The following is a 26,821-nucleotide window of genomic DNA, read 5'->3' as shown; positions in this document are numbered from 1 at the left end:
GAATATTCATTATTAAACTTTTGAAGTTGAAGCTCTGGACAATGATTATGTGACAAACAAACAGCATTAAATTGGCTTATAATTTCAAAAAGAAAAAGTTTTCTTAAAAAAACCCCCAGAAATATGTGGATTAATCTAATAACCTAATGAGATTCTTAATATATGGAACTACATTACTATAAAATTGGGGCTTTATAGTAGAAATGGCTTAATCATATTTATTTATACAAAGCTTACATATACCAGAATTATAAAACCTTCCCTTGCTAATACTTAGCAGCTCACATTACAGAAAATTTTCTAATTTAACAGTAGTATTTTCATGGATGAAAGGTTGATACATATAACATACAACCTGAAGTATAATTCTGAATGGAAAAAAGTATGATGAAAATTTCAATCCACAACCATAAAATCCATTGAAACAATGAAATAAGAAAGCCCCCAGAAGCATACAACCTTCTAAGTGAATGTCATCTTTTTAGAGTTCACTAAAATAAATCACAACATGCATTTTATAAAACCGTCTTTAAAGGCATCAATTATGTTATTACGTAATACAGTAACACAGCTGTCTCTTCTATCAAGAAAACTTTTTACCTTGGTAATGTCTGTGATGGTACAGAACCACTAGATGGGGAACTAGCATCAATATCATCAACAGGAGAAGTGCAAACAGGTTTACTTGAGGCAAATTCCAACGCATACTGCAGAACATCCACCAAGGGGAATCGTTTGGGACCCGAACCATAGCTTAAATACCTGTTAACCATAAAATGTATGAATGCTTTCATTTGTGTATAAAGCACATTTGGTTTTTTTTCCAATAATTGTTATAAAACATAATAAAAACACTTCAATAAATATTCCTCAACAATGAAATTAATTTTGCTTTCAAATGAAGATGGTAAAACTAAATATACACTCAAGAAATAAATTAAATGTTCTCCAAAGGAACACAAAACCAAAGCCGATTAAGACTGAATGTGTGTATACACTGTTATAAATTTTAGATGCTGCTCTAAGATGTAACCCAACAGTAAAATGAAAACTGACATTTCCATCTCCTGAGACTTTTATTTTTAGATCTGTTATCTGGTCTCAAGATGGTGACTAACATTTTCCTCCCACCGTTTATGTCTGACTATTTTTCAATATGATTACTGATACCTTTTAAGAATTAAAACTATTGAAAAATAACATATTATTTTGTATAAAAAGTTTTAGGCTATTAACTTTCAAATTAATACTAAAACAAGGGAATACAGATTAGATCAGAAGTTGCAAACTGGGATCTTTCAGACCACATTTCAGCCTGTAGACTTTTGTCTCAACTACAGAATATTTCATACTCTAGATTCTGGCTTCTTCTGGAAACAATGCGAAGCTACAGACAATAGGAAGATGATGTTCACGCGTGGCACCGCCTACTAGTGCAGATAGCAGCCATCCTCTCTCCACAGGGATGTGCTCTCTGACTCCCTTTGCCCACCAGCTCACGCTTGACTTGTTTCCCTTCTTTATAAAGCCTCCATGAGCCTCTCGTAGGCATCTGAGTTTATATCTTCTGTGTTAAGGAGAAACACTCAGTTACCGTTAGTTTTAAGGGAAATCTCAAGAGTAATATTTAGTCTCAGACAAGAAGAAATCTCAATCATAGACTAGTTTAACTTTACATCTATTTTTAGTACCATGCGTATTACCTCTTTATGGTAGGAATATTTAATTTTAAACAATAAAATCATCTTCTAATGCCAACTATGAATTATTTTAGTCTCTAACGAAACTCAAGCCTAAACTATTCAAGAAAAATATCAATCCAGAATGATTATTTACTCCTAGAATCACAAATCATTCAAAGCAAATTTTAAATTAAAGCTCTAGACAGTCACTAAAAATATGACTTCCTATAGTTAGCTCATAATTTCACTGAAGTTTCAATACCTTTCAAGTCTCTGTTGTAATACTGTGAGGTAATCTTTTAGTCTCTTGATCTCTTCCCTCTTAATTCTTGTTATTTCTCTGTTTCTATGCATGTATCTTATAGGAAAAGGAAATACAGCAATTATCAGTATTTGCAAATACAGAAGTAGACACAATATTAAGTGTAGCCATCATCACAGAAGATCAACTCATCCAAAATTTTATAATAAAACATCATACAGACAATACAAATTAGTAGTTTTCCTTATAACATTATTCCCAGTAACTATCCTTTTCTAAATAAAAAGGGAACTCCATTTTCCTTGACAAATAGTATTAGATACGTTACGCAAAAAGTAAAAATTATTTTAAGGAAATTAAGCAAAATTTTCTCTAAGCACAATAAGTCTTCACTGGATACTGAACTGTTTCAAAACTAAGTCATGCTGTATACCAAACCATACCTGTCCAGATATAAAACTTGAGGAAATTCCAATTTGTTGTGAATTTTTTCTGGTCTTCCCAATGCCTGATTAAATTCAAATCTTGACAATTCAAACGTTAACACAGGTGGTAGTTCAGTAAACCAATGCTGAAAGAAAACAGTAACAAAACCCCTTAATATCACCTTTTTGTTTTCTCCATTGCAATTTTAGGCACAGGATGTTAGTTAGCAGTGGCATTTTTATATGCATCATAATAATGCTAACATGACAAATAACTGATTGGGTATGCAATTTAGTTAAAACTCAACTTCCTCCTAAAAGTTTTTCACACCTTTTGAAAATTCCAATGGGGTAACACACAACCAGGAAAGAGAAAAATCTTCTAATGACTCTCCTTCTTCAATGATTAATTCTTTACATTAGAGTTTCTAACCCAAAGAGAAAGACACTGAATAAAAGCATGGCTTAGTATCTCAAGTTTTCTGGCTTCTTCAATATTATGTCACAATTACTACCAGGAATGGCACATATACTTAATACAATCAACCACATGGTCAAACACCTGTGACAAAGTAACATGTAAGAGGTAGTACACTAAAGAAAAAAAATATTTTATAGCATAAATGATCACAATTCTCATGCTAAAACTAGAAACTGATACTTTCCTGTTTTAAATTTAATGTTCCCACTGGAATTTTGACAAATTTGAGAAAAAGATTTATCACTAGGAAACACAGTTTATACTGATGATAACTACATTTAATATTTTAAAAAATGACTAGTGCTTAAAGAATTGAATGCCTCACTGCTATGAGGCACTTCCTCCACACACTTTGGCAACTGTTCAGTTAAGCGTGAAATGCAACAAAACTTCAAAATTATTTCAATAAACAGATTCAAGCTTTACATAAACCTTATTTATTTAAAGAGAAAGAAAAAGGAAAAAACTTGTGAATTAACAAATACAGAAGTATAAATTAATGTAACAAGTATTTCTGAAGTGCTTATTTTAAGCCATGCAATGTACTTCTGTAAAAAGAAACTTGCATACTATATTGTGTATGGTATTTTCAAGTGCCACAAAATGTCACCACATAAATGTCAATAAGTTAAGAGTATGCTAATTTAAATTCAAACATTCAAGAAAAAGAAAAGCAGAAACTGCACATGTGGCAAACTGAATATGATCTTGAAAGTTGCTACTTTTCTGTAAATAAAATCAATAAAAATAAATGGTTATTAAAAACTATTTCTCCCTCCCAAAATGCTAATGATTACCTGAATTGAGATTTCCTGAGTTGGATTTGGTTTACCTTTTACTAAAAGTTGAAGTTTAAGGAATTTGCTTTATGGATATTACCTGAAACTGACTAGGGAAAGTTATGGAAGATCTAATATTAGAAACATCTCTTAAGTTTTAAAATTTCTTGAGCAAAGTTTGCTTATTTGCTTTGTTCTCCCATGGCACTGGAAAGAATTTTTTTTAGTTAAGCTTTAATCCACACCTAAAATTACTATTAAGAATTAAAATATACCCCACACATATCACAAGGAAAACGTCTGATGCCTTAGGATGATATTCTCTATTCCATTTTATAATACTCAAACAAGTAGATTTCAAGTACTATTACCTTCATTTTTTTGCAATGCTTTAAATGTTACTATTTAAAATTAAATCTAAGTATTAACTTTAAATAGTTAACATACTTTAATTCACGGGAACCTACAATGGCCAGCAGAAATGAAATGACCCAAATTGGTGGTATGCTTCTCTGTAAACCATAAATAGTCCAGGAAATAGGTTCCATATCATATGAAAGAATGTTCATAATATATTATGTAATATGTCTCTGTATGGATCTGTTTCCTCCAACAGCAGGGACAGTTTTTTCCTACTACAGGAGTGGAAGGATTTCACTTTTTCATTATCATGCTGATCAGGACGAGAGATAGCCACACCATTCCCTAAATTCATTTACAAAAATACTATGGGTATGTCTAGCTCTGTGATTTTTAGATCATAAGTACAGCAGTACATAAGTAGAATTTCAAATAATATAAACCAATGAGACTTTTTTCTTTCAAAATATTTTTCCATTCAGTAAAACTCTATACTTTATCCCTAATCTAACCAGTATGCCACGCTGTGAGACATAGGTCATTAAAGGTAAAAATGATGCTTATATTCTCCATATCTCAAAACACATATCATTATGATTACTATTATTATTACTACATTATAAAATGAACTGACAGGGGTAATAGATTTCTGCAGTTAATGAAAAAAGAACTTAGATAATCAGCAATGGCAACAGCAGTACTCCTGAATTTACTGTAAATATAAATCTGACCTGTTAAAATATTTTCTAGAGAGAATGTGGCCATTTTTATGAGTAAATAGCTGATTTTTCTATTAATATGTTTTAACTACCTTGCTTTTGGAAGATTACATGAATATGGGGGGTGGCGGGGGAGGAACAAGAAAAAACAGACCTATCATTGCAAATTCCCCACAGAACACCAAACAAAGCTAGGATATAAACTAAGCACGAGAAGAGAAAACTTGCAATTCCAATTCAAAAATTAGTTTCAGTCATTTAATTGCCTTCACTCCTTTGCCCTATATATTTCCTATATAATATCTCCATATATCTAATATAGTACACATAGGTATTATTTCTATAACTTAGTTTTTTAATTAAAGCTCTGTAAAATTTCTCTCAGCACTTTGATTATAACTTGGTACAACTTTGTGAAGGGAAATTTGGCAGTACTTACATTTTTAAATGAGTATGCCCTGTGACCTAAAGATTCCACTTCTAACTATCCTTCATTCCTAAGTGCTCAAGGGTATTTACAGGAAGACATTCTTTGAAATAATTCTTTGTCCAACTACTGTCTCACAGAAGAATTACAACAATTTAATTTTATAAATACGGGCTACAGTGATACTATGCAGGTTCTAAATAGAATGATGTAAAGCTATATACTGACATGGAAGGATGCTCACAATATACTGCTAAGTAAAAAAATGCAAGTTTCAGGACAGTATGAACAGACAAATACAATATTTATATGTGCATAGCAATCGTCTAAAAGGATGTACATCATACTATTAGTAGTGAATACCCACACCAGAAGTGAGGTGTTTACTCTTTGAAATTCTTTCTCTCCAACAGGCAATCAAAAAATAGCTCCAGGTTTCTTGGAGAGTATAACTCATTTACAATTGGCACACCATTTAATTAAAATTTATGATTTAGAAAAATATCTTACATATAATCATTTTTAATTTATTCAGTTGCCTCTTGGTAGTCATTACAGAAATGTAAACTCTTACAGCCCACTGGATGTTTTAACATAAGCAATTCTGGAGACTAGAGATCTTCCTATATTAGTTGGCCCCAGCTATTTCAGAAAAAAAAAAAAAAAAACAGATGTTTTCTGTATCAAAGTAAAATCAATAATTTTTATTAAATAATAGTGTAAGAGATAAAAGGTATTAACATCGGGGATTATGCCAATTTTGTTTAGAAACAAGCCTAAAATGCTACTCATTGGTCTTTATAGAGAAACAAAATAGCTTTCCTGAAGCACATAATAAGACTATAATTTAAGGGTGCTACTAAACACTTTTAACATATTCTGCTCTAGTCGGTGAGAGTCACTTAAACCAGGCTGAATTATTATTGAAACTACTGTGTTCAGCAAATCTAGGCAACTGGTACTAGGAATCACAGGTAATCAAATTTGCTATTATTGAGACTGCTTAGAAACTGAATTCAGAGATGACAACAAACCACTGTGTATCTTAGGTTAGATGGGAAAACCTAGGCAGAAATTATATATTGTGGTATAGGGCATTCAGAGTATGAAGCCAAAGACAGAGGACAAACTAGATTTTTTAAAAAATAAATAATGACAATCAGAGTCAATGTAAGAAAAACATTTTTAAAAGCTAGGAATATGTGAGAAAGATTATTTACCAATTATTAAATTATTTACCAATAAACCATAGTGTGTTTCATTTATAAGCTACTTTGACAATGTGAGGAAAATGCCATCCCTTTTTTCCCTGCCCAAACCCATCATTCTTTTGTTTAATAGGAAACAGATTGCACTTCATGGGGCTCTGCAAACCTGTTCCATTTTGGGATCCTTGGAAAGTCCCAATCTTTACAGATTTGTTTCCCAATCAATAAAATAAATATGCTTAATTTAAGTATTCTTAATTAAAGGTCTATATCAGAGTCATCTGTGGAGCTCTGGTGGCCATATACCATACCCCTACCCTAGATTCTGATTCGATAGCTTTGAAGTGAGGTGTAGATATCTGTTGAGAATCACTGAAATAGATGCTCTATGATGTAGAGAGAAAAACTTTTCAAATATTTTCTCTCTCTCAAAAAAACAGCCAAAACATAGTAAATATTATTTATTTCCTTTTTTGTTTGAGTGAGGGAAGAAAAGGAAATGAGGATGGTGATAGAATTATCTTTTTAAAAAAGCATACAACTCAAATAAAAGCAATTTATTCTGAAAAATACAAGAACCTAGTCCCTTTTTAGATAAACAGAGATGCCATCACTTAATATTTATTAAGTACCTATTCAGAATAAAGACCTTGGCAACTTTTTTAATATGACTGAGACATTTCATTCAGTCAGTCAATATGTATTATGTAATTTTATCTGCAGTCACCACACTGCCCTACGGATACAGTAGTGAATGGCACAGATGAAGACCCCCACCCTCATGCACGGAGTTTACATCTAGACAGCTATCAGCAATTGCTTAATGATGACTGATTTTGGCGCACATAATCTGTCCTTTATCTTTTACTCTATTATTCTAGAAGAATATATGGATGGAAGGATATACAGATGGAGCTAGAGAGATGAATTGAGAGATGGAGATAGGTTATTAGACAGAGACCAGTGGAGACAGATAAATAGGTTTGTAATATATTTTTTTAATTCTTTCTTTCTTGAGAAAGCAAGTTTTTTCATCTGCGCTTCAGGCAATCACACAGTAATTTTACAAGAAAAGGAGTGTGGTGTTGCCTACTTGGGTGTGGACATATTCCAACAATATTTGAGGTAAGTAACATATGTCTATATAAAATTCCACTCTAACATCAGTGTTTTTCTTCCTTACTTCCAGGACTAGCATGCTGTAATGGCCAGCACCATGACTGAAAAGTCTTAAAAGACTGAACAGTGTCCTAAAGGAGGATTTTAACATCAAATTTTGAGAAAAATTTTAAATGAAAATTTAACTTAGATTATAGAGTATATTGACTCTGCAGGTTTCCCAAATATGCATAAATTATCATAATTAAATCCAAATACATTTTCTGAGTATTCTCTCAATTATTAGTAGCTATATCCTTAGAGCTTTAAATTGCACTTCACAACATTTTAAGAAAGACCTGAAGGAAAGGGGAATAAAGATGCTAAACTCACCTCTTGGCCGGACTTTCCTGAATTTTCCGAATGTAAAGACTCAATTTCTCCTTCAATCATGGCAGCTTCTAGGCACTCATGTAGATCTTTGAATCCATTGACCTGAAGTGGGTACTGACCAAACATTTCAGTATTTTCAAATTTTTTACCTATAAGAGGGGGGAAATTAATATTCCTCAATATGGCCTTTTAGCTACTAAAAGTAAATAGATGTATATAGTAATTATCTCCTGAACCTGAAAACTATAACTGTTTATGCTCCAGACAGTAGTAGTTGGTATAATTTTCCTATTGGTTTGTACCTGTACATATGTATATTCACATCCAGCTATGCTATAGATATTACACACCCCTATGTGTGTATGTAATTATATACATGCATATGTAAGTACATATTATGTATATATGTATATAAACATACATATTTTTATATATATATATATATATATATATATATGTTTATTCTTTAAAAAAGTACCTTCTAAGGGTAAGAGAGTGTGCTAACATTGAGAATATATATAGCAGTGCACAAAAGAGATATGGTCTCTGAGCCGAGGAAACTCCTATCTTCTTCTGGAAAAAGACATTATACACATTAATTGTACATATAATTATGAACAAACAATTGTTTATAATTACAGATATTATAAAAGGGGTGGTGAGACAGAGTGCTGTGAGAGGTATAAAAACGGGGAACAAACCTAGTCTTTAGGGCTGGAGGGTGAAGCAGGGAAAACTTCCATAGCAAAATGACATTTATGCTGAGACTGTAAAGGTGAATGGGAGTTGGCCAGGCCAGAACGTCGGGGAGCCAGAGTATTCTTGGCCAAGCAACAGCACACGCAAAGACTTTCAGGCTGCAAAGAACTTGGCATGTTTTAACGAATTAAGGGAAGGAAAGTATAGCTTAAGGGAGCAAGACGGAGATGACAATGAAGAGTTAGGTGAGGGATCAAAATCAAATTCTTAACGAAGTCTAGTAGCCCTTGTTGAGAATTTTTTTCCAGTATATTCTGAATATAATGGAAAGTTACTGAATAATTAAATCTAGGAATAAGAGGCTCAGATTTATATCTCTGAAACATCCTTATGGTTTCTGTGTTAAGTGAGTGATAGACTGTCAGGAGACTATTATAGAATCTATCTAAAAATAAAGGTAGCATTGAATAGGGTGTTAGTAAAAGTGTATAAAAACAGATGAAATGACATACACACATTTATAAATATACACAAAAGGGAGCACCGATAGGACTTGACTGAATGGCTCATAGGCAGGATGGGGAACAGAAGAGAAAGCAAGGTATCAAGAATGATACTCAGATTTTTAGCATGAACAACTGAATTGATTTTTATGTACTGAAAGGGGCACCAGTGAAGGAAGAGTAGAGGATTTTTTTTTTTTTTTTACTTTTGTTTTAAGGCAGCAGGGAAAATCATTGGTTTCGAATGGCCCATAAGATTTCAAGTTGAAAAGAGGTGGACATACATAAGTCTGTAACTAAGACTGGTGTGAAGCTATAAATTGGAGAACTGCTAGCTTATTGATAGCAGGAAATCAAGGAAGTGAATGAGACTGCCCAAGGAATTATCTGACAGGAAGAGGAAGAGGACCTAAGCTGATTCCCAAGGATCTCCTACCTTTAGATACAGGAAGAACTATAAATATAACTCATAAGAAGTACCCACAGAGGCATGAGAAAGCCAAGATAATATGGTGTGATAGAAGCCAGAGAAGTGTTTTTAAGGAAAGAGTGGGGAAAAGGGGGAGAAGGAGAGAGTGGAGTCAACAGCATTAATAGTTGATAAGAATTCAATAAGAACTGAGAGGGATTCGATGGACTAACACACATGTAAGAAATCAATAACCTTAAAAAGCCCCTTTGAGAAGAGGTCTGGGGACAGAAAATGAAAGTGGGACAGGTAGAATAATTGGAGAGATAGCAGGTGAAAACAAACTCCTCACTTTAAAGGAGCTTATTTCTGAATAAGACTGACTGAAAAAGAGCATGTGAAGGGAGATTTTTTTTTTAATTTTAAAGATGTGAAACACCAGAGCATGTCTAAATATTGACGAGAAAGACACAGTGAAAGGAAGAAGCTAAAGATACAGAAAAAAAGCGAGATAATGGACAGCATAAGGCCTGAGTGAAAACATGAAAGGATGAGATTCTGAGCACATGTAATGAATAGCCATTGATATTAGACTAAATAATTCCTCTATTACCTGGAGGGACAAATAAAAGAATGTGGTAGAGGTTGGAATGGATCCAAGTTGGGAAGCCTGAAGCTCATATATATGAGGAACTCACTTTTAAGAACTATGATAAAAAAGTTATAAGTAAAAAATTAGATTCAGAGCCTTAGCGAGGACCCATAGTTAGGCTTCATTAACTTCATGGTAAATCCATGAAATCTGAGTTAAGATCTTTCTCAGAAAATGAAGACACAAAGAAATTAGATTAGAGGTAGAAAAACTGGAAATAGTTATTGCAGAAAATGGGAAAGAAGACAGTGATTAAACAAAACAAAGATGACTGCCAGGTAGGATTACAGGCTTGGGACGAGTAAAGCTTAGAGTCACTACAACTTTATGATCCATTACAGTTAGCTCATTTGCGTGACTTTCTCCTAGCAATGGTCAGCTTCTCAGTACATGCAGAGAGAAGAGGAATAATAGTTCCATGAGGGTCAGAGACTAGCCAGAGAGGTGGTGCCAGAAGGGAATGAGGGGAAGAGTTTTAGAAATGTATAAGGATGATCATAATGGACAAGGAAGGAAGTAAAGCAAAGACTGAGAAGAACAGAATGGAGGGGTCAATGGCCTAGAAATTCTAGAAGAGTTGAAGAAGTTTTGCAATAGAGTACTTTAGTAAACAAACTGAAAATCACCCCTAATTGAGAGTCACTAGTCTAAAAAAAGGCATTAAGAAGAATATATGTAAAAATAATAAAGTGTTCTAAAATAAATTGTTAACAAAGCAAACACATAGTTCACTTGGAAATGTATTAAAAGCACATTTATGCAGCACAGTAGCCTTTAAACAACTCACCAAAACCAAGTACAAAGACTTCACTGACTGAGAAATTTTAATAATCACTTTTAAGAATCCAGATAATATAGGTAGAAGTGCTCATGAGAAGTATTACAAATAGTGCCCAGTCACAACCTGATTAGAGCTCCTCTTCTGCTATATACAGTGTTCTACTTCAGATAAAAACTGGTATGATAGTGTGGACATCCCAAATTGGAATACAATGCACTATATAAAATATTCCACTATTTATATAATGAATATTTAGCATTTGAGGCAAACAAAATGTACTAACACCTCAATATAACCTTTAGGATGTCTGATTAAATCCTGAGTTAGTGTCTCCCTTTTTCCAAATCTCAAATATAAAAGTACATTCAAACAAAACTTCATGGGACTCCATCACTTAAGATCCTGAAGAAAAATTAATTTCCCAAATTTTATACTCTGGGTGATTTGGGTGAACTTTCAAAAGTTGATGTATAGGGTCATTTGGGAATAACAATTTTTCAAAAATGTATGCTTTGGGACTTAGTAATATTATTACTTGAAGTATATATTATGAGTCAGTTCCCTGCCCTTGTTAGGAAAACCAAAGAGTAACTGGTGAGGCCTGGATTTTACATAACAGGAATAGTATCACTCAACTGATTTTTCAGTAGACAGAGTACAACTCTTTCTTGAAAACTATATTCTGAAGAATTTTATAATCACCCCCAAAATGGAAACCCTGCAATACCCTGACTATGCTAAATTGCTAAGTACAGCTTTCAACATGCATAGACTTGAAACTCTCAAAAACAGTGACCATCATACATCATACCAAGCCCAGTATTAAACTCCAATATTATTTTTAAAAGATCCACCAATTGCCCCATTAATCCCTGTATCCTAACAATTCACAGTATCACAGAACCTGTCCCAGGCAAAGAACATCAGGACAACATTAACTAAGTACCAAGTAGCATATGACAATATACTCTGTACTTTCCTTTACAGGCACTCAATTCTTTGCTTTTTATATAAATGATTAGCAGTAGCAATGCAGCAGAAACTACTAGACAGAGAAAGTCAAATTAAAATTAAAAACCATTCCACAAATAAAGTCACTATCATGACAAAGGAGCTAAAAGCTAATAATATCTCAATTGTAATAAAAAAGTAAACATGTGTAACTATACCTTCAAGCACTCCCACGGCTAGGAATCTTCCATAGAACAACTCTACCATGGGGTTCTTTGGCTTCTCTTCATCCCTAAAAATCACATTAAAAATATAAATGTGGTTATAATTCTTAATTTTTAGAACTGTAAATAATAGAGAAAACATTAAAAGAACAATAATATATGCCAAGACAATAACATTTATGTGGTTATCATGTGTTTGGCGCTGCGACTTAGTGTTGGGCCAAGGTACTTAAATTTATTTTCCGTTTCTTCACCTGTCAACTGAGGATAGTAATAGTAATGGAACTCACAAGGTTGTTGTAAGGGTTAAAATGAATTACTATGTGGGACCTCTTATAAGAAGACCTAAGTAGAGTCTGTATTCAGGAAGTGCCTGATCCTTCCATTATCATTTCGACCTTGAACTTTTAGTCTGTACAATACATGCTTATCTGGACTTGCTGGGAAGGAGGGAAAGCCACTTTTAATCAAAATAAATTTCTATAAAATTTCAATAAGTCATTTCCCACATTTACCCAGAAGAATGAACAATAGCCATCAGCAGTGAAGGAGAAAAACACCAGCTTCAACCCAGGTAGCTAAAGAGAAACTCCATAAAGTTTCATGTTGCTGGTAAAATTAGTCATCTGTGAATTTTCCAAATTCTTTAACATATAAATTTGTTGTTTTTCTTTTTTGCTTGAAGCAAATAGAAACTGACAATTTTAAACTTTTTTTTAACGCTTTGTACCGTGTGGTCTAAAAACACAAAGTTTATTTTGGCCTTGCTATATAAAAGTATGTTGTGTCCACAACTGCAGAGAGACTTTTTCTTCATAAATTTTGTGTTTAAATTAGTAAAACTGATTTATTTTAAAAAAGAGAGAAGGACACTATCTGTCTCTTGATATATGTGTTACATTCACCCTCATTTAAACCATAAAATAATTGGTGGGAAGTACTTCACTTAATCTCTGGAACAATCCTATGAGGTAGTGTGGTGGTCATCAGTGCTATTCAAAGAGATTTCTGTCCCTCTACTTTTAGGTACATAGTAAGAAGCACTTTCCCATTTACTTTTTATTGAAATTTGAAAAAAATCTGAACTGTGATAAAATACACACAATATAAAATTTACCATCTTAACCATTTTTAAGTTTACAGTTTGGCAGTGTTAAGTATATTCACACTGTTGTACAACCAACTTCCAGAACTATTTTTCATCTTGAGAAACTGATTAAACAACTCCACATTCCTCCCTCCCACCAGGCCCTGGCAACCACCATCCTAACTTTCTGTTCCTTTGAGTTTGACAACTATTGACACATCATATAAGTGACATACAGTGTTTGTCTTTTTGTGACTGGCTAATTTCACTTAGCATCATGTCTTCAAGGTTCATCCATGTTGTAGGATGTATCAGAGTTTCCTTACTTGTTAAGGATATTCCATTGTATGTGTATAACACATTTGTATTTCCATTCATCCATGGACACATCAGTTGCTTTCACCCTGCTATCAATTCTTTTGGATATAAATTCAGCAGTAGAATTGCTGGATCATGTGGTTAATTCTTGTTTTTTTCATCTTTATAGATACAATTGACCAACAAAACTGTAAGGTATTTAAAGTACAATGTGAAGATCTGACATATGTATACACTGTGAAAGGATTCCCTCCATCAAATAATTATATTAGTATTAATTTTTTGAGGAACCACCATGTTTTCCACAGCAGCTGCACCGTTTTACATTCCCATCAACAGTGCACAAAAGTTTCAGTTTTTTCACATCTTCATCAACACATGTTATTTTCTGTTTTGTTTTGGTTTTGGTTTGGTGAGGGTTTTTTTGGTTTTTGTTTTTTGATAGCAGCCATCCTAATGGGTATGAGGTGTTCCCATTAACTTTGAAGTTAAGTAAACCACATGACTTGCTCTGCACAACAAAATGTGAGTGGAAGTAATGTGTGCCATTTCTGGGCTGTAACTTTGAGAGCCAATATACTTTCCACTGATGTGGTGATCCCAGAATCCTGTGATGAGATGAAGCCTCTGTCAGTGTAAGGCCCTGTCAATGGATGTGCAGAGCCCGTTGCTCACACTCATTGGGCATAGCTAAGGCTATGACATAAACCTCTGAAGTTTGGGGGATGTTGCCACAGGATTATCTAGCCCACCCTAAATGGCAGCAGGTGGCACTCTTACCTCTATTGCACTGGTAATAAAACTGTAGACTACGCTAAGTCACTTGCCCAAATTCACACAACTAGTAAGTGCTCAAACTGAAAAGCAAACTCAAGTCTGCCTCTAAAACCTATGAATCCTCCCACTATGCATACTTAATCTCTGGGCATTTTAACTGTATGAAAACAGTTTATTTCACACCTTATTTTTTACACTGTGACTTGAGACTGATATGGGGGAGAGGAAGAATCCAAAGATTGTCTCTCTTAATGTAAATGTCTATGAATCTTTAGACATAAATATTAGTATATCCATTTCCACAGGTCATATTTCCATGTAGAAAAGCAACATTCCTGGTTTCTCTCCTTACTGTCACATACATACTGCATAGAAAGAGCAGTGACATACCAGGTTGGTGACTTTGGCCGAAGAAACTGGGTAAGAGCTGCTCGACTAATTCTGAATTCTCTTTCCAAATCTTCGTATCTGAATTTTGGTCTGCTCTCCACTGACTTGTGGTATGCACACTGACCTTCCCTAAGGAGTCAGACAGACCAATCTTCTAGAAATTGTTTACCCTGTCCTTCTTTGCAACCTCTCAGAGGTCCTACTCTTTACTGTGCATTTAAGCTTTGAACATCAGGGACTAACACTGTGGTTATCAACAGAAATGTAAGGAACCCAAGTGAAGAGCAATTTAAAAGACGTGAGACTTCTATTGATATAACAAAAATGATATACCCACCACCTGCATGAAGAAAAGCTAGATTGACACAAATAGCAAAGGGCAAAAGAAATCACTAAAGAAAACCTGTATCAGGGACACTTTAGCCTTGGGAATTAGGTCAACACAGAAAGAGTTCAGAGATCTAGGGCAACTGATAGAGTAACCTACTCAGTGCTTCCCAATCTTTTTAATGTCACTGGCACACAGATAATATATGCAGAGAACTCTGGAATAAAACCACATGTTTTCTCATGATCACAGAAACAGGATCAATACCTCCACATACCTATAATCTGGCTTACCATGGCACAACAACTGGAAAGCTCTGTTCTAGATAGGCAGAGCATAGTGGTTCAAAAAGTTTTAGCTTGGGGCTTCCCTGGTGGCGCAGTGGTTGAGAGTCCGCCTGCCGATGCAGGGGACATGGGTTCGTGCCCCGGTCCGGGAGGATCCCACATGCCGCGGAGCGGCCAGGCCCGTGAGCCATGGCCGCTGAGCATGTGCGTCCGGGGCCTGTGCTCCGCGGCGGGAGAGGCCACAACGGTGAGAGGCCCACGTACCGCAAAAAAAAAAAAAAATTTTAGCTCCATAAACAGTAAAGAAAAAACAAAACTACTGAGAAATGAATGAGGAGAAGGACATATTTCAAATAAGACAATTTTAGATGAAATGGGAAAGTTCTAGCTTCTTTTAAAACAGTTTTAGGAAACGGGGAGAGAACTTGTTAGTTACTAGATCAGAAAAGTTGACACTGGGACCCAAAGAAATTTTTCAAAAGTAAATGAGTAATAAGGAAAGATCTCCAAAATCAGAAAAGAATGATCCTTTCAGAAATAACCAGGATTCAGGCAACAGTCAAGTGGCAGTCTTCTAAGGCTAGAGATAAAAAGTAATCAGGGAGTTGTGTTGCAGATAGGTTACTATATGAGCTGCTTATAGAAAATCTGGATAGATTTGAGGAGGAACTAGGGATTTCAGGGTAAAACATTCAAAGAATTACTGAGAGAACTTCAAAGAGACTCAGTAATCATTGATGAGGATATAGATATTGTTCACATTCTGAGGAAACAAGCTCAATAAATTTTGGGGGTTGGAACTCTAAGGAAAAGTACAAGGAACGTGAGTTTTACCAAAGAGGAGCCAGCGTGGACAATCATAGATCAAGTCCACACATGGGCTGTCTGCTGGTCTGACAGGACAGAACCCTGGTGGAATTCTGCAACACAAAAGAGGTGAAGGTGGACAATGCATGTTTGAACAATAAATTACTTGGGCATACTCCTAACTCATATTTCACTAGCTCTCATTATGAGGGCCCTATCAAGAAAATACAGAGGAACATGTTAGACAAAAACAAATTTATAGGTCAGAATACAAAGTCAAAAGAAGAAAAAGAGAAGATACTCGTCCACCAAACACAGATGGTCCTGAATGAGGTAGAAGCTAAGAAGCAGGTTAAACTATTAAAAATTCAGCCAAGCCTTCCTTAAAGAAGAATGAAAAAAACGTCTATGTAACTGAACCTTAAAGGGCTATCCCGCCCAGAAAAAAAAAAGTAGCAGAAAGAAATAGAGTCAAGTCCTAGAACTTTCAAAAGCTGAGGAAAGAGCATATCATAGAGATGATGATCTTCACTGGATGCTGGAACTCAGGTTTCAGAAGCATCAACAGCAGAGTCAGTTCAGCAATCTGATAGGGAGATTTACAAATGAAGCTAACATGAAGAGAAGAAAGAAACTACCTAGAAAGCATGTTTTACAGGCCTAAACAATCCCATACCAATGCAATGGCAACAACCACTGGGCACAGAAATATGTTATTAGAAAGAGCTTACATTCAATGCAGCACTGAGGGCCAGAAAACTGAAGCTCGTTAAGAAAAATGTAACTTAAGAGTTTTGGTGGACAGAAAAGAAGGGCACCTGACCAGAGCTGTTAGCATCATAAACTTCTAAACATGTCAAGAAGGAAGCGGCTTTGTTCAATGCCACATTCTCAAGACAGTTTCCAACAGTAGAATTTTTTCCCTCAGATACTGTAGATTTAGCACCATAATCTCGAGAGATTTCTTCCAACGTAAGTTTATAAGTAGTTGTCTAAGACCAACTGGCCCTTAATGACAGGCATCTTGGCAGAACTAAAACCATGATGACTGCCTCCATTTATGACATTATCCAGATTTTCTGCTACAGTCTTTAGCAACAATAACTTGAGTCTGGATTGTACTAAGATCTAGGAATATTATAGCTGGACTGAAAGTTAAAGGGCTGAAGTTGTGTTTTGTTTCAAAATTTCAAAAGTAAGAGATCAATGTTAATCATGTGTCCTAATAATCCTTCAAAATCTAAAATTAGAGTATATGAAATTCAACATTTGAAGGACTGAAAGAACTACACACATACAAGTGAAAGAGAATACAGGCTTCACCTGAAGAACCTCAACTCAATTCAGGCACAGAATTCAACTCAATTCAGGCCTGTAGTGTAAAGGCTGAACAAACTCAGAAAGTCAAAAATGATTTCTTTTTTGTTAGACTGCAACGAAAGGGCAAAAGAATCTGACTTTCAAGTACAATTTGTTTGGATTTTTCCTTAAAAGATCAAGTAGATATAATTTGGAAACTTATTTTTCCCCTGAGAATTTGAGAACAAATGAGGAGGGCTATATAAAATTTTAGAAGCATCTCCTAGTTGCTAACAATATATAATTAGAATATTTTTACTTTAATTCAATCTCATTGCAGACTACGTTATTATGCCTTTTTTGGACAATAAGCCTGGCCATAATTTTAAAATAGAAAAAGAAAAGATACATCTAACTAAGAAACTAAAAGACCTGTACTCAGAAAACTAGGAAACTGATGAAAGAAACTGCAGACATAAACAAATGGAAATATATATGGTGCTCATGGATTGAAAGAATTAGTATTGTTAAAATGATCATACTACCCAAAGCAATCTACAGATTCAATGTATCTCTATAAAAATACCAAAGGCAGTTTTCACAACACTAGAACAAATAATTCTAAAATTTGTATGGAAACACAAAAGACCCTGAATACACAAAACAATCTTGAGAAAAAAGAGCAAAACCAAAAGTATCAAGCTGCCCCTAGTAACCCAGCTGGAACCGGTCTGAGGTGGCGCAGGGCCTGTGAGTTTGGTTTTAAGTGCCTGGTGGGAAAGCACATGTAAGTGCAACTCCTTTCTCGGAATGAGAAAATTATTGCTCAGAAAGGCACAACTTGTCTAAGTTTACACAGCTAGTTGGCAGATTGGCTAGGACTTGGTTTTCGTCATCAAAGTCAGTGCTCTTTAAGCTATCTAGGAGCAGACAAGATGGCCGAGTAGAAGGACCTGAGCTAGCCGTCTCTCACACAAACACCAAAATCACAACTACCTGCTGAACAACCATTGACAAAAAATGACTGAAACCAACCAAAAAAGGATACTCTAGTTCCAAAGACAAGGAAGAAGCCACAATGAGAAGGTAGGAGGGGCGTATTCGTGATCAAATCCCATACATGCTGGGTGGGGAACCCACAAACTAGAAAATAATTATACTGCAGAGGTTCTCCCACAGGAAAGAGAGTTCTGAGCCCCACATCAGGCTACCCAGTCTGGGCATCTGGCATTAGGAGGAGGAGCCCCCAGAGCATTTGCTTTGAAGGCCAGCAGGGCTTGATCACAGGAACTCCACAGGACTAGGGGAAACAGAAATGCCACTCTTGGAGGGTGAACACAAGGTCTTGTGCACACCGGGACCCAGGGGAAAAAGCAGTGACTTCACAGGAGCCTGGGACGGACCTACCTGCTGGTCTTGGAAGGTCTCCGGGAGAGGCAGGGGGCGGCTCTGGCTCACTGCAGGAACAAGGACACTGGTGGCAGAGGTACTGGTGAGTACTACTCATTGGCGTGAGCTGTCCTGGAGGCCACCATTTTGATGCAAAGACCTGGTCCCACCCAAGAGCCCTTAGGCTCCAGTGCTGGGATGCCGCAGGCCAAACAACCAACAGGGTAGGAACACAGTCCCACCCATCAGCAGACAGGCTGCTTTAAGTTTTCCTGAGCCCACAGCTGCTTCTGAACACACTGCTTGACAGAGCCCTGCTCACCATAGAGACAAGACCCAGCTCCACCTACCAGTGGACAGGTATCAGTCCCTCCCACCTGGAAGCCTGCACAAGCCTCTTAGACCAGCCTCACCTACCAGGGGTCAGACACCAGAAGCAAGAGGAACTACAATCCTGCAGCCTGTGACACTGCAAATACAAAGTTAGATAAAATGAGACAGCAGAGGAACATGTTCCAGATGAGGTAACAAGATAAAACCCCAGAAGAACAACTAAGTGAAGTGCAGACAGGCAATCTAACTGAAAAAGAATTCAGAGTAATAGTAAAGATGATCCAAGATCTTGGAAAAAGAATGGAGGCACAGACCAAGAAGATATAGGGAATGTTTAACAAGGAGCTAGAAGATTTAAAGAACAAACAGAGTTCAACAATACAGTATCTGCAATGAAAAACACACTAGAATAAATCAATAGCAGAATAAATGAGGCAGAAGGATGGATAAGTGAACTGGAAGACAGAATGGTGAAAATCACTGCTGTGGAACAGAATAATGAAAAAAGAATAAAAGAAATGAGGACAGTTTAAGAGATCTCTGGGACAACATTAAATGCACGAACATTCATATTATAGAGGTCCCATAAGGAGAGGAAAGGGCCTGAGAAAACATTTGAAAAGATAATAGCTGAAAACTTACCTAACATGGGAAAGGAAACAGTCACCCAAGTCCAGGAAGCACAGATAATGCCATACAGGATAAACCCAAGGAGGAACACACCAAGACACATTAATCAAATTGACAAAAGTTAAAGACAAAGAGAAAATAGTAAAAGTATCAAGGGAAAAGCAACAAATAACATACAAGGGAATCCCTATAAGGTTATCAGTTGATTTTTTAGCAGAAACTCTGCAGGCCAGAATGGACTAACACATATATCTAAAGTGATGAAGGGAAAAAAACCTACAAGTATATTCTTATACTCTACCCAGCAAAGCTCTCGTTCAGATTCAAAAGAGAAATCAAAAGCTTTACAGACCAGCAAAAGCTAAGAGAATTCAGCAACACCAAACCTACTTTACAACAAATGCTAAAGGGATTTCTCTAGGCAGAAAAGAAAAGGCCACAACTAGAAACAAGAAAATTACAAATGGGAAAGCTCACCAGTAAAGGCAGGAAAATATACATACATAAATATGGTATCAAAACCAGCAACTGTGAGAAGAGGTGAGTACAAATATAGAATACTGGAAATGCATTTGAAATTAAGAGACCAGAAACTTAAAACAATCTTGTATATACATATGGACTGCTATATCAAAACTTCACGGTAACCACAAACCAAAAATCTATAATAGATACACACACAAAAACGAAAAAGCAATATAAACACAACACTAAAGACAGTCATCAAATCACAAGAGAAGAGAAAAATATAGGAAGGGAAGAAAAAAGACCTGCAAAAACAAACCCAAAACAATTAACAAAATGGTAGTAAGTATGTATCAGTAATGATCTTAAACATAAATGGATTAAATGCTCCAACCAAAAGCAAAAACAAGAACCTTATGTATGCTGTCTGCAAGAGACCCATTTCAGATCTAGGGACACATACAGACTGAAAGTGAGGGGATGGACAAAGGTATTTCATACAAATGGAAATCAAAAGAAAGCTGGAGTCGCAAAATTCATATCAGACAAAATAGACTTTAAAATAAAGACTGTTACAAGAGACAAAGAAGGACATTACATAATAATCAAGGGAAAAATACAAGAAGAGAAAACAATTGTAAATACATATGCATCCAACATAGGAGCACCTCAACATAGAAGGCAAATGTTAACAGCCATAAAAGGAGAAATCAACAGTAAAACAATAAGAGTGGAGAACATTAACAGCCCACTTACATCAATAGACAGATCATCCAGACAGAAAGTCAATAAGGAAGCACAGGCCTTAAATGACACACTAAATCACATAGACTTAATTGATATTTATAGAGCATTCCATCTGAAAGTAGCAGAACACACAATCTTTTCAAGTGAACATGGAACACACTCCAGCACAGATCACATCATGAGCCATAAAGCAAGCCTCTATAAATTTGAGACTGAAATCGTATCAAGCATCTTTTCCGACCACGACACTATGAGATCGGACAACAGATACGAGAAAAAACTAAAAAAACACCAACACGTGGAGGCTAAACCATATGCTACTAAATAACCAATGGATCACTGAAGAAGTCAAAGAGGAAATCAAAAAATACCTAGAGGTGAATGAAAATGAAAACATGATGATCTGAAACCTACAGTACACAGCAAAAGCAGTTCTAAGAGTGAAGTTTATAGCAATACAATCTTACCTCAGTAAAAAAGAAACATCCCAATTAAACAACCTAACCTTACACCTAAAGCAACTAGAGAAAGAACAACAAACAAAACTCAAAGCTAGCAGAAGGAAAGAAATCATAAAGATTAGAACAGAAATAAATTAAATAGAGATGGAAAAAACAATAAAAAAAGATCAATGAAACTAAAACCTAGCTCTTGGAAAAGACAAACAAAATTGATAACCTTTAGCCAGACTCATGAAGAAAAAGAGGGTCATGGCTCTAATCAATAAAATTAGAAAAAAAAAAAAGGAGAAGTTACAACTGACACCACAGAAATAAAAAGGAGCATAGAAGACTACTATAAGCAATTATATACCAATAAAATGGACAACTTAGAAGAAATGGACAAATTCTTAGAAAGGTACAATCTCACAAAACTGAACCAGGAAGAAATAGGAAATAGGAACAGACCAATCACAAGCACTAAAATTGAAACTGTGACATAAAAGCTTCCAACAAACAAAAGCCCAGGACCAGATGGCTTCACAGGTGAATTCTATCAACCATTTAGTGACTAGTTAACAAGTATCCTTCTGAAACTATTTCAAAAATTGCAGAGGAGGAACACTCCAAACTCATTCTATGAGGCCACCATGACCCTGATAGTAATACCAAAGATACCACAAAAAAAGAAAATTAAAGGCCGATATCACTAATGAACATGATGTAAAAATGAATGATGTAAAAATCCTCAACAAACTACTAGCAAACTGAATCCAAAAACGCATTAAAAGGATTATACACCTTGATCAAGTGGGATTTATCCCAGAGATGCAAGAACTTTTCAATCTCTGTAAATCAATCAGTGTGATACACCACATTAACAAACTGAAGATTAAAAACCATACGATCATCTCAATAGATGCAGAAAAAACTTTTATCAAAATTCAACACCCATTTATGATAAACACTCTCCAGAAAGTGGGCATAGAGGGAACCTACCTCAACATAATAAAGGCCATGTATGACAAAACCCACAGCTAACATCATACTCAATGGTGAAAAACTGAAAGCATTTCCTTTAAGATCAGGAATAAGACTAGGATGTCCACTCTAGCCACTTTTATTCTGCATAGTTTTGGAAGCCCTAGCCATGGTAATCAGAGAAGAAAAAGAAATAAAAGGAATCCAAATTGGAATAGAAGTAAAACTGTCACTGTTTGCAGATGACATGATACTATACACAGAAGATCCTAAAGATGGTACCAGAAAACTACTAGAGCTCATCAATGAATCTGGTAAAGTTGCAGGATTCAAAATTAATACACAAAAATCTGCTGCATTTTTATAAACTAATAACAAAAGATCTGAAAGAGAAATTAAGGAAACAATCCCATTTGCCATCGCATCAAAAAGAATAAATTACCTAGGAATAAACCTACCTAAGGAGGCAAAAGACCTGAACTCTGAAAACTATAAGCTGCTGATGAAAGAAATCGAAGATGAATGATACAAATAGATGGAAAGATATATCATGTTCTTGGATTGGAAGAATCAACAATGTCAAAATGACTATACTACCCAAGGTAATCTACAGATTCAATGTAATCCCTACCAAATTACAAATGGCATTTTTTGCCGATCTAGAACAAAAAAATCTTAAAACTTGTATGGAAACAAAAGACCCCAAATACCGAAAGCAATTTTGAGAAAGAAAAACTGAGCTGGAGGAATCAGCCTCCCTGACTTTAGCTACAGTAATGAAAACAGTATGGTAATGGCACAAAGAGTGACTTGCAGATACACGGAACAGGATAGAAAGCCCAGAAATAAAACCATGCACCTACAGTCAATTAATCTATGACAAAGGAGGCAAGAATATACAATGGAGAAAAAACAGTCTCCTCAATAAGTGGTGCTGGGAAAACTGCACAGCTATATATAAAAGAATGAAATTAGAGCATTTGCTAACACCATACAGAAAAATAAACTCAAAATGGATTAAAGACCTAAATGTAAGACCAGATACTATAAAACTCTTAGAGGGAAACATAAGCAGAACACCCTTTGACATAAATCACAGCAATATTTTTTGGATCCATTTCCTAGAGTAATGAAAGTTAAAAACAAAAATAAACAAATGGAACCTAATTAAATTTAAAAGCCTTTGAATAGCAAAGGAAACCATAAACAAAATGACAAGACAACCAACAGAATGGAAAAAAATATTTGTAAAAGATGCAACCAACCAGAGATTAATCTCCAAAATACAGAGACAGCTCATGCAGCTCACTATCAAAATTAATAATAATAACCCCATCAAAAAAATGGGCAGATCTAAATAGACATTTCTCCAAAGACAACATACAGATGACCAACACACACAAGAAAAGATGCTCAACATTGCTAATTATTAGAGAAATGTAAGTCAAAACTACAATGAGGTATCACCTCACACTGGTCAGAATGGCCATCATCAAACAGTCTACAAACAACAAATGCTGGAGAGGGCATGAAGAAGAGGGAACCCTCCTATGTTGTTGGTGGGAATATAAAGTGGTACAGACACTATGGAGAACAGTATGAAGGTTCCTTAAAAAACTAAAAATAGAGCTATCATATGATCCAGCAACCCTACTCCTGGGCATATATCCGGAGAAAACCATACTTCAAAAAGATACATGCGCCCCAGTGTTCAATGCAGCACTATTTACAATAGCCAAGACATGGAAGCAACCTAAATATCCACTGACAGATGAATGGATAAAGAACATGTGGTACATATATACAATGGAGTACTACTACTCAGCCATAAAAAATACTGAAATAATGCCATCTGCAACAACATGGATGGAGTAGAGATTATCATACTAAGTGAAGTAAGTCAGACAAAGACAAGTATCATACAGTATCACTTATATGTAGAATCTAAAAAAATGATACAAATGAACTTTAAAAAACAGAAACAGGCTCACAGAAATAGGTAACAAACTTATGGCTATCAAAGGGGAAAGGTGGAGGGAAAGGGATAAATTAGGAGGTTGTGATTAACATATACACACTACTATACATATAATAGATAATCAACAAGGACCTACTGTATAGCCCAGGGAACTCTAACCAATACTCTGTAATAACCTATATGGGAAAAGAATCTGAAAAAGAATAGATATATGTAAAAAAATTGTTAGCTAAAACCAAGGGTATGATGCTTCCTCATTTCAAACTATACAACTACAAAGCTATGGAAATCAAGAGTATAGTACCAGCACAAAAACAGACAGGCAGATAAATAGAACAGAACAGAGAGCCCAGAAATAAGCCCACACTTATATGCTCAATTAATGTATAACAAAGGAGGCAAGAATATACAATAGGGAAAAGAAAGCCTCTTCAGTAAATGGTGTTGGGAAAACTGGACAGCTACATGCAAAAGAATTAAATCAAACCACTTTCCTACATCATATACGAAAATAAACTTAAAATGTATTAATGACTACCTGAAACCATGAAACTCTTAGAAGAAAACATAGGCAGTAGGCTTTTTGGCTTCAATCTTAGCAACAATTTTTTGGATATGTCTCCTCAGACAAAGGAAACAAAAGCAAAAATAAACAAAAGGGACTACATCAAACTAAAAAGCTTCTGCAGAGTAAAGGAAAGTATTATCAAAATGAAAAGGCAACCTATTAAATGGGAGAAGATATCTGCAAATGATATGTCTGATAAGGGGTTAATATACAAAATATACAAAGAACTCATATAATTCAATATATATAAATTAAAAAAATCCTAATTAAGAAAATGGGCATAGGAGCTGAATAGAGACTTTTCTCAGAAGACATACAGATGGCCAACAGGCACATGAAAAGATGCTCAACATCACTAATCATCAGGGAAATGCAAATCAAAACCACAATGATATATCACCTCACACCTGTCAGAATGGCTATTATCAAAAAGACAACAAAGCAACACCCAGCTCTACCCACCACCAGTCCCTCCCAGCAGGAAGCTTGCAACAGCCTCTTAGATAGCCTCAGCCACCAGAGGGCAGACAGCAGAAGCAAGAAGAATTACAATCTTCCAGCCTGTGGAACGAAAACCACATTCACAGAAACACAGACAAAATGAAAAGGCAGAGGACTATGTACCAGATGAAGGAACAAGATAAAACCTCAGAAAAACAACTAAATGAAGTGGAGATAGGCAACCTTCCAGAAAAAGAATAGAGAATAATGATAGTGAAGATGATCCAGGACCTCAGAAAAAGAATGGAGGCAAAGATTGAGAAGATGCAAGAAATGTTTAACAAAGACCTAGAAGAATTAAAGAACAAACAAACAGAGATGAAGAACACAATGACTGAAATGAAAAATACACTAGAAGGAATCAATAGCAGAACAACTGAGGCAGAAGAACGGATAAGTGACGTGGAAACAGAATGGTGGAATTCACTGCCGCGGAACAGAATAAAGAAGAAGGAATGAAAAGAAATGAAGACAGCCTAAGAGACCTCTGGGACAACATTAAATGCAACAACATTCGCATTATAGGGGTCCCAGAAGGAGAAAAGACCTAGAAAGGACCCGAGAAAATATCTGAAGAGATTATAGTTGAAAACTTCCCTAACATGGGAAAGGAAATAGCCACCCAAGTCCAGGAAGCACAGAGAGTCCCAGGCAGGATAAACACAAGGAGAAACACACTGAGACACATAGTAATCAAATTGACAAAAATTAAAGACGAAGTAAAGTTATTAAAAGCAACTAGGAAAAAACGACAAATAACATAAAAGGGAACTCCCATAAGGTTAACAGCTCATTTCTCAGCAGAAGCTCTACAAGCCAGAAGGGAGTGGCAGGACATATTTAAAGTGATGAAAGGGAAGAACCTACAACCAAGATTAGTCTACCCAGCAACGATCTCATTCAGATTCAATGGAGAAATCAAAAGCTTTACCGACAAGCAAAAGCTAAGAGAATTCAGCACCACCAAACCACCTCTACAACAAATGCTAAAGGAACTTCTCTAAGTGGGAAACACAAGAAAAGAACCTACAAAAACAAACCCGAAACAATTAAGAAAATGGTAATAGGAACATACATATCGATAATTACCTTAAATGGAAATGGATTAAATGCTCCAACCAAAAGACTCAGGCTTGCTGAATGGATACAAAAACAAGACCCATCTATATGCTGTCTACAAAAGACCCACTTTAGACCTAGGGACACATACAGACTGAAAGTGAGGGGATGGAAAAAGATATTCCATGCAAATGGAAATCAAAAGAAAGCTGGAGTAGCAATACTTATATCAGATAAAATAGACTTTAAAATAAAGAATGTTACAAGAGACAAGGAAGGACATTACATAATGATCAAGGGATCGATCCAAGAAGAACGTATAACAATTAATAAATATATATGCACCCAACATAGGAGCACCTCAATACATAAGGCAAATGCTAA

The 26,821-nt window shown here is 35.5% G+C and overlaps 1 protein-coding gene across 3 annotated transcripts in view; it reads right to left on the bottom strand.

Annotated features, from left to right (window-relative positions):
- Nucleotides 1–26,821, bottom strand: part of USP25 (ubiquitin specific peptidase 25) — a 139,952-nt gene that overhangs the window by 50,139 nt on the left and 62,992 nt on the right. For 2 of the 3 annotated variants that reach the window (XM_079921351.1, XM_079921349.1), the window contains exons 9-13: nucleotides 12,048–12,121; nucleotides 7,835–7,983; nucleotides 2,388–2,515; nucleotides 1,945–2,040; nucleotides 601–762 (exon numbers count right to left, since the gene is read on the bottom strand). In XM_079921351.1, the coding sequence (XP_079777477.1) occupies nucleotides 601–762; nucleotides 1,945–2,040; nucleotides 2,388–2,515; nucleotides 7,835–7,983; nucleotides 12,048–12,121 (609 nt within the window). Of the gene's footprint in view, nucleotides 1–600; nucleotides 763–1,944; nucleotides 2,041–2,387; nucleotides 2,516–7,834; nucleotides 7,984–12,044; nucleotides 12,122–26,821 lie in introns of all 3 variants that reach the window. The other variant, XM_079921350.1, reaches the window with a different exon arrangement.

The sequence above is a fragment of the Stenella coeruleoalba genome (genome assembly GCF_951394435.1).
Source record: "Stenella coeruleoalba genome assembly, chromosome: 5".
Lineage (NCBI taxonomy): Eukaryota > Metazoa > Chordata > Mammalia > Artiodactyla > Delphinidae > Stenella > Stenella coeruleoalba.
Note: the sequence above shows the minus strand (reverse complement) of the source record. Positions and strands in the feature narration are given on the sequence as shown.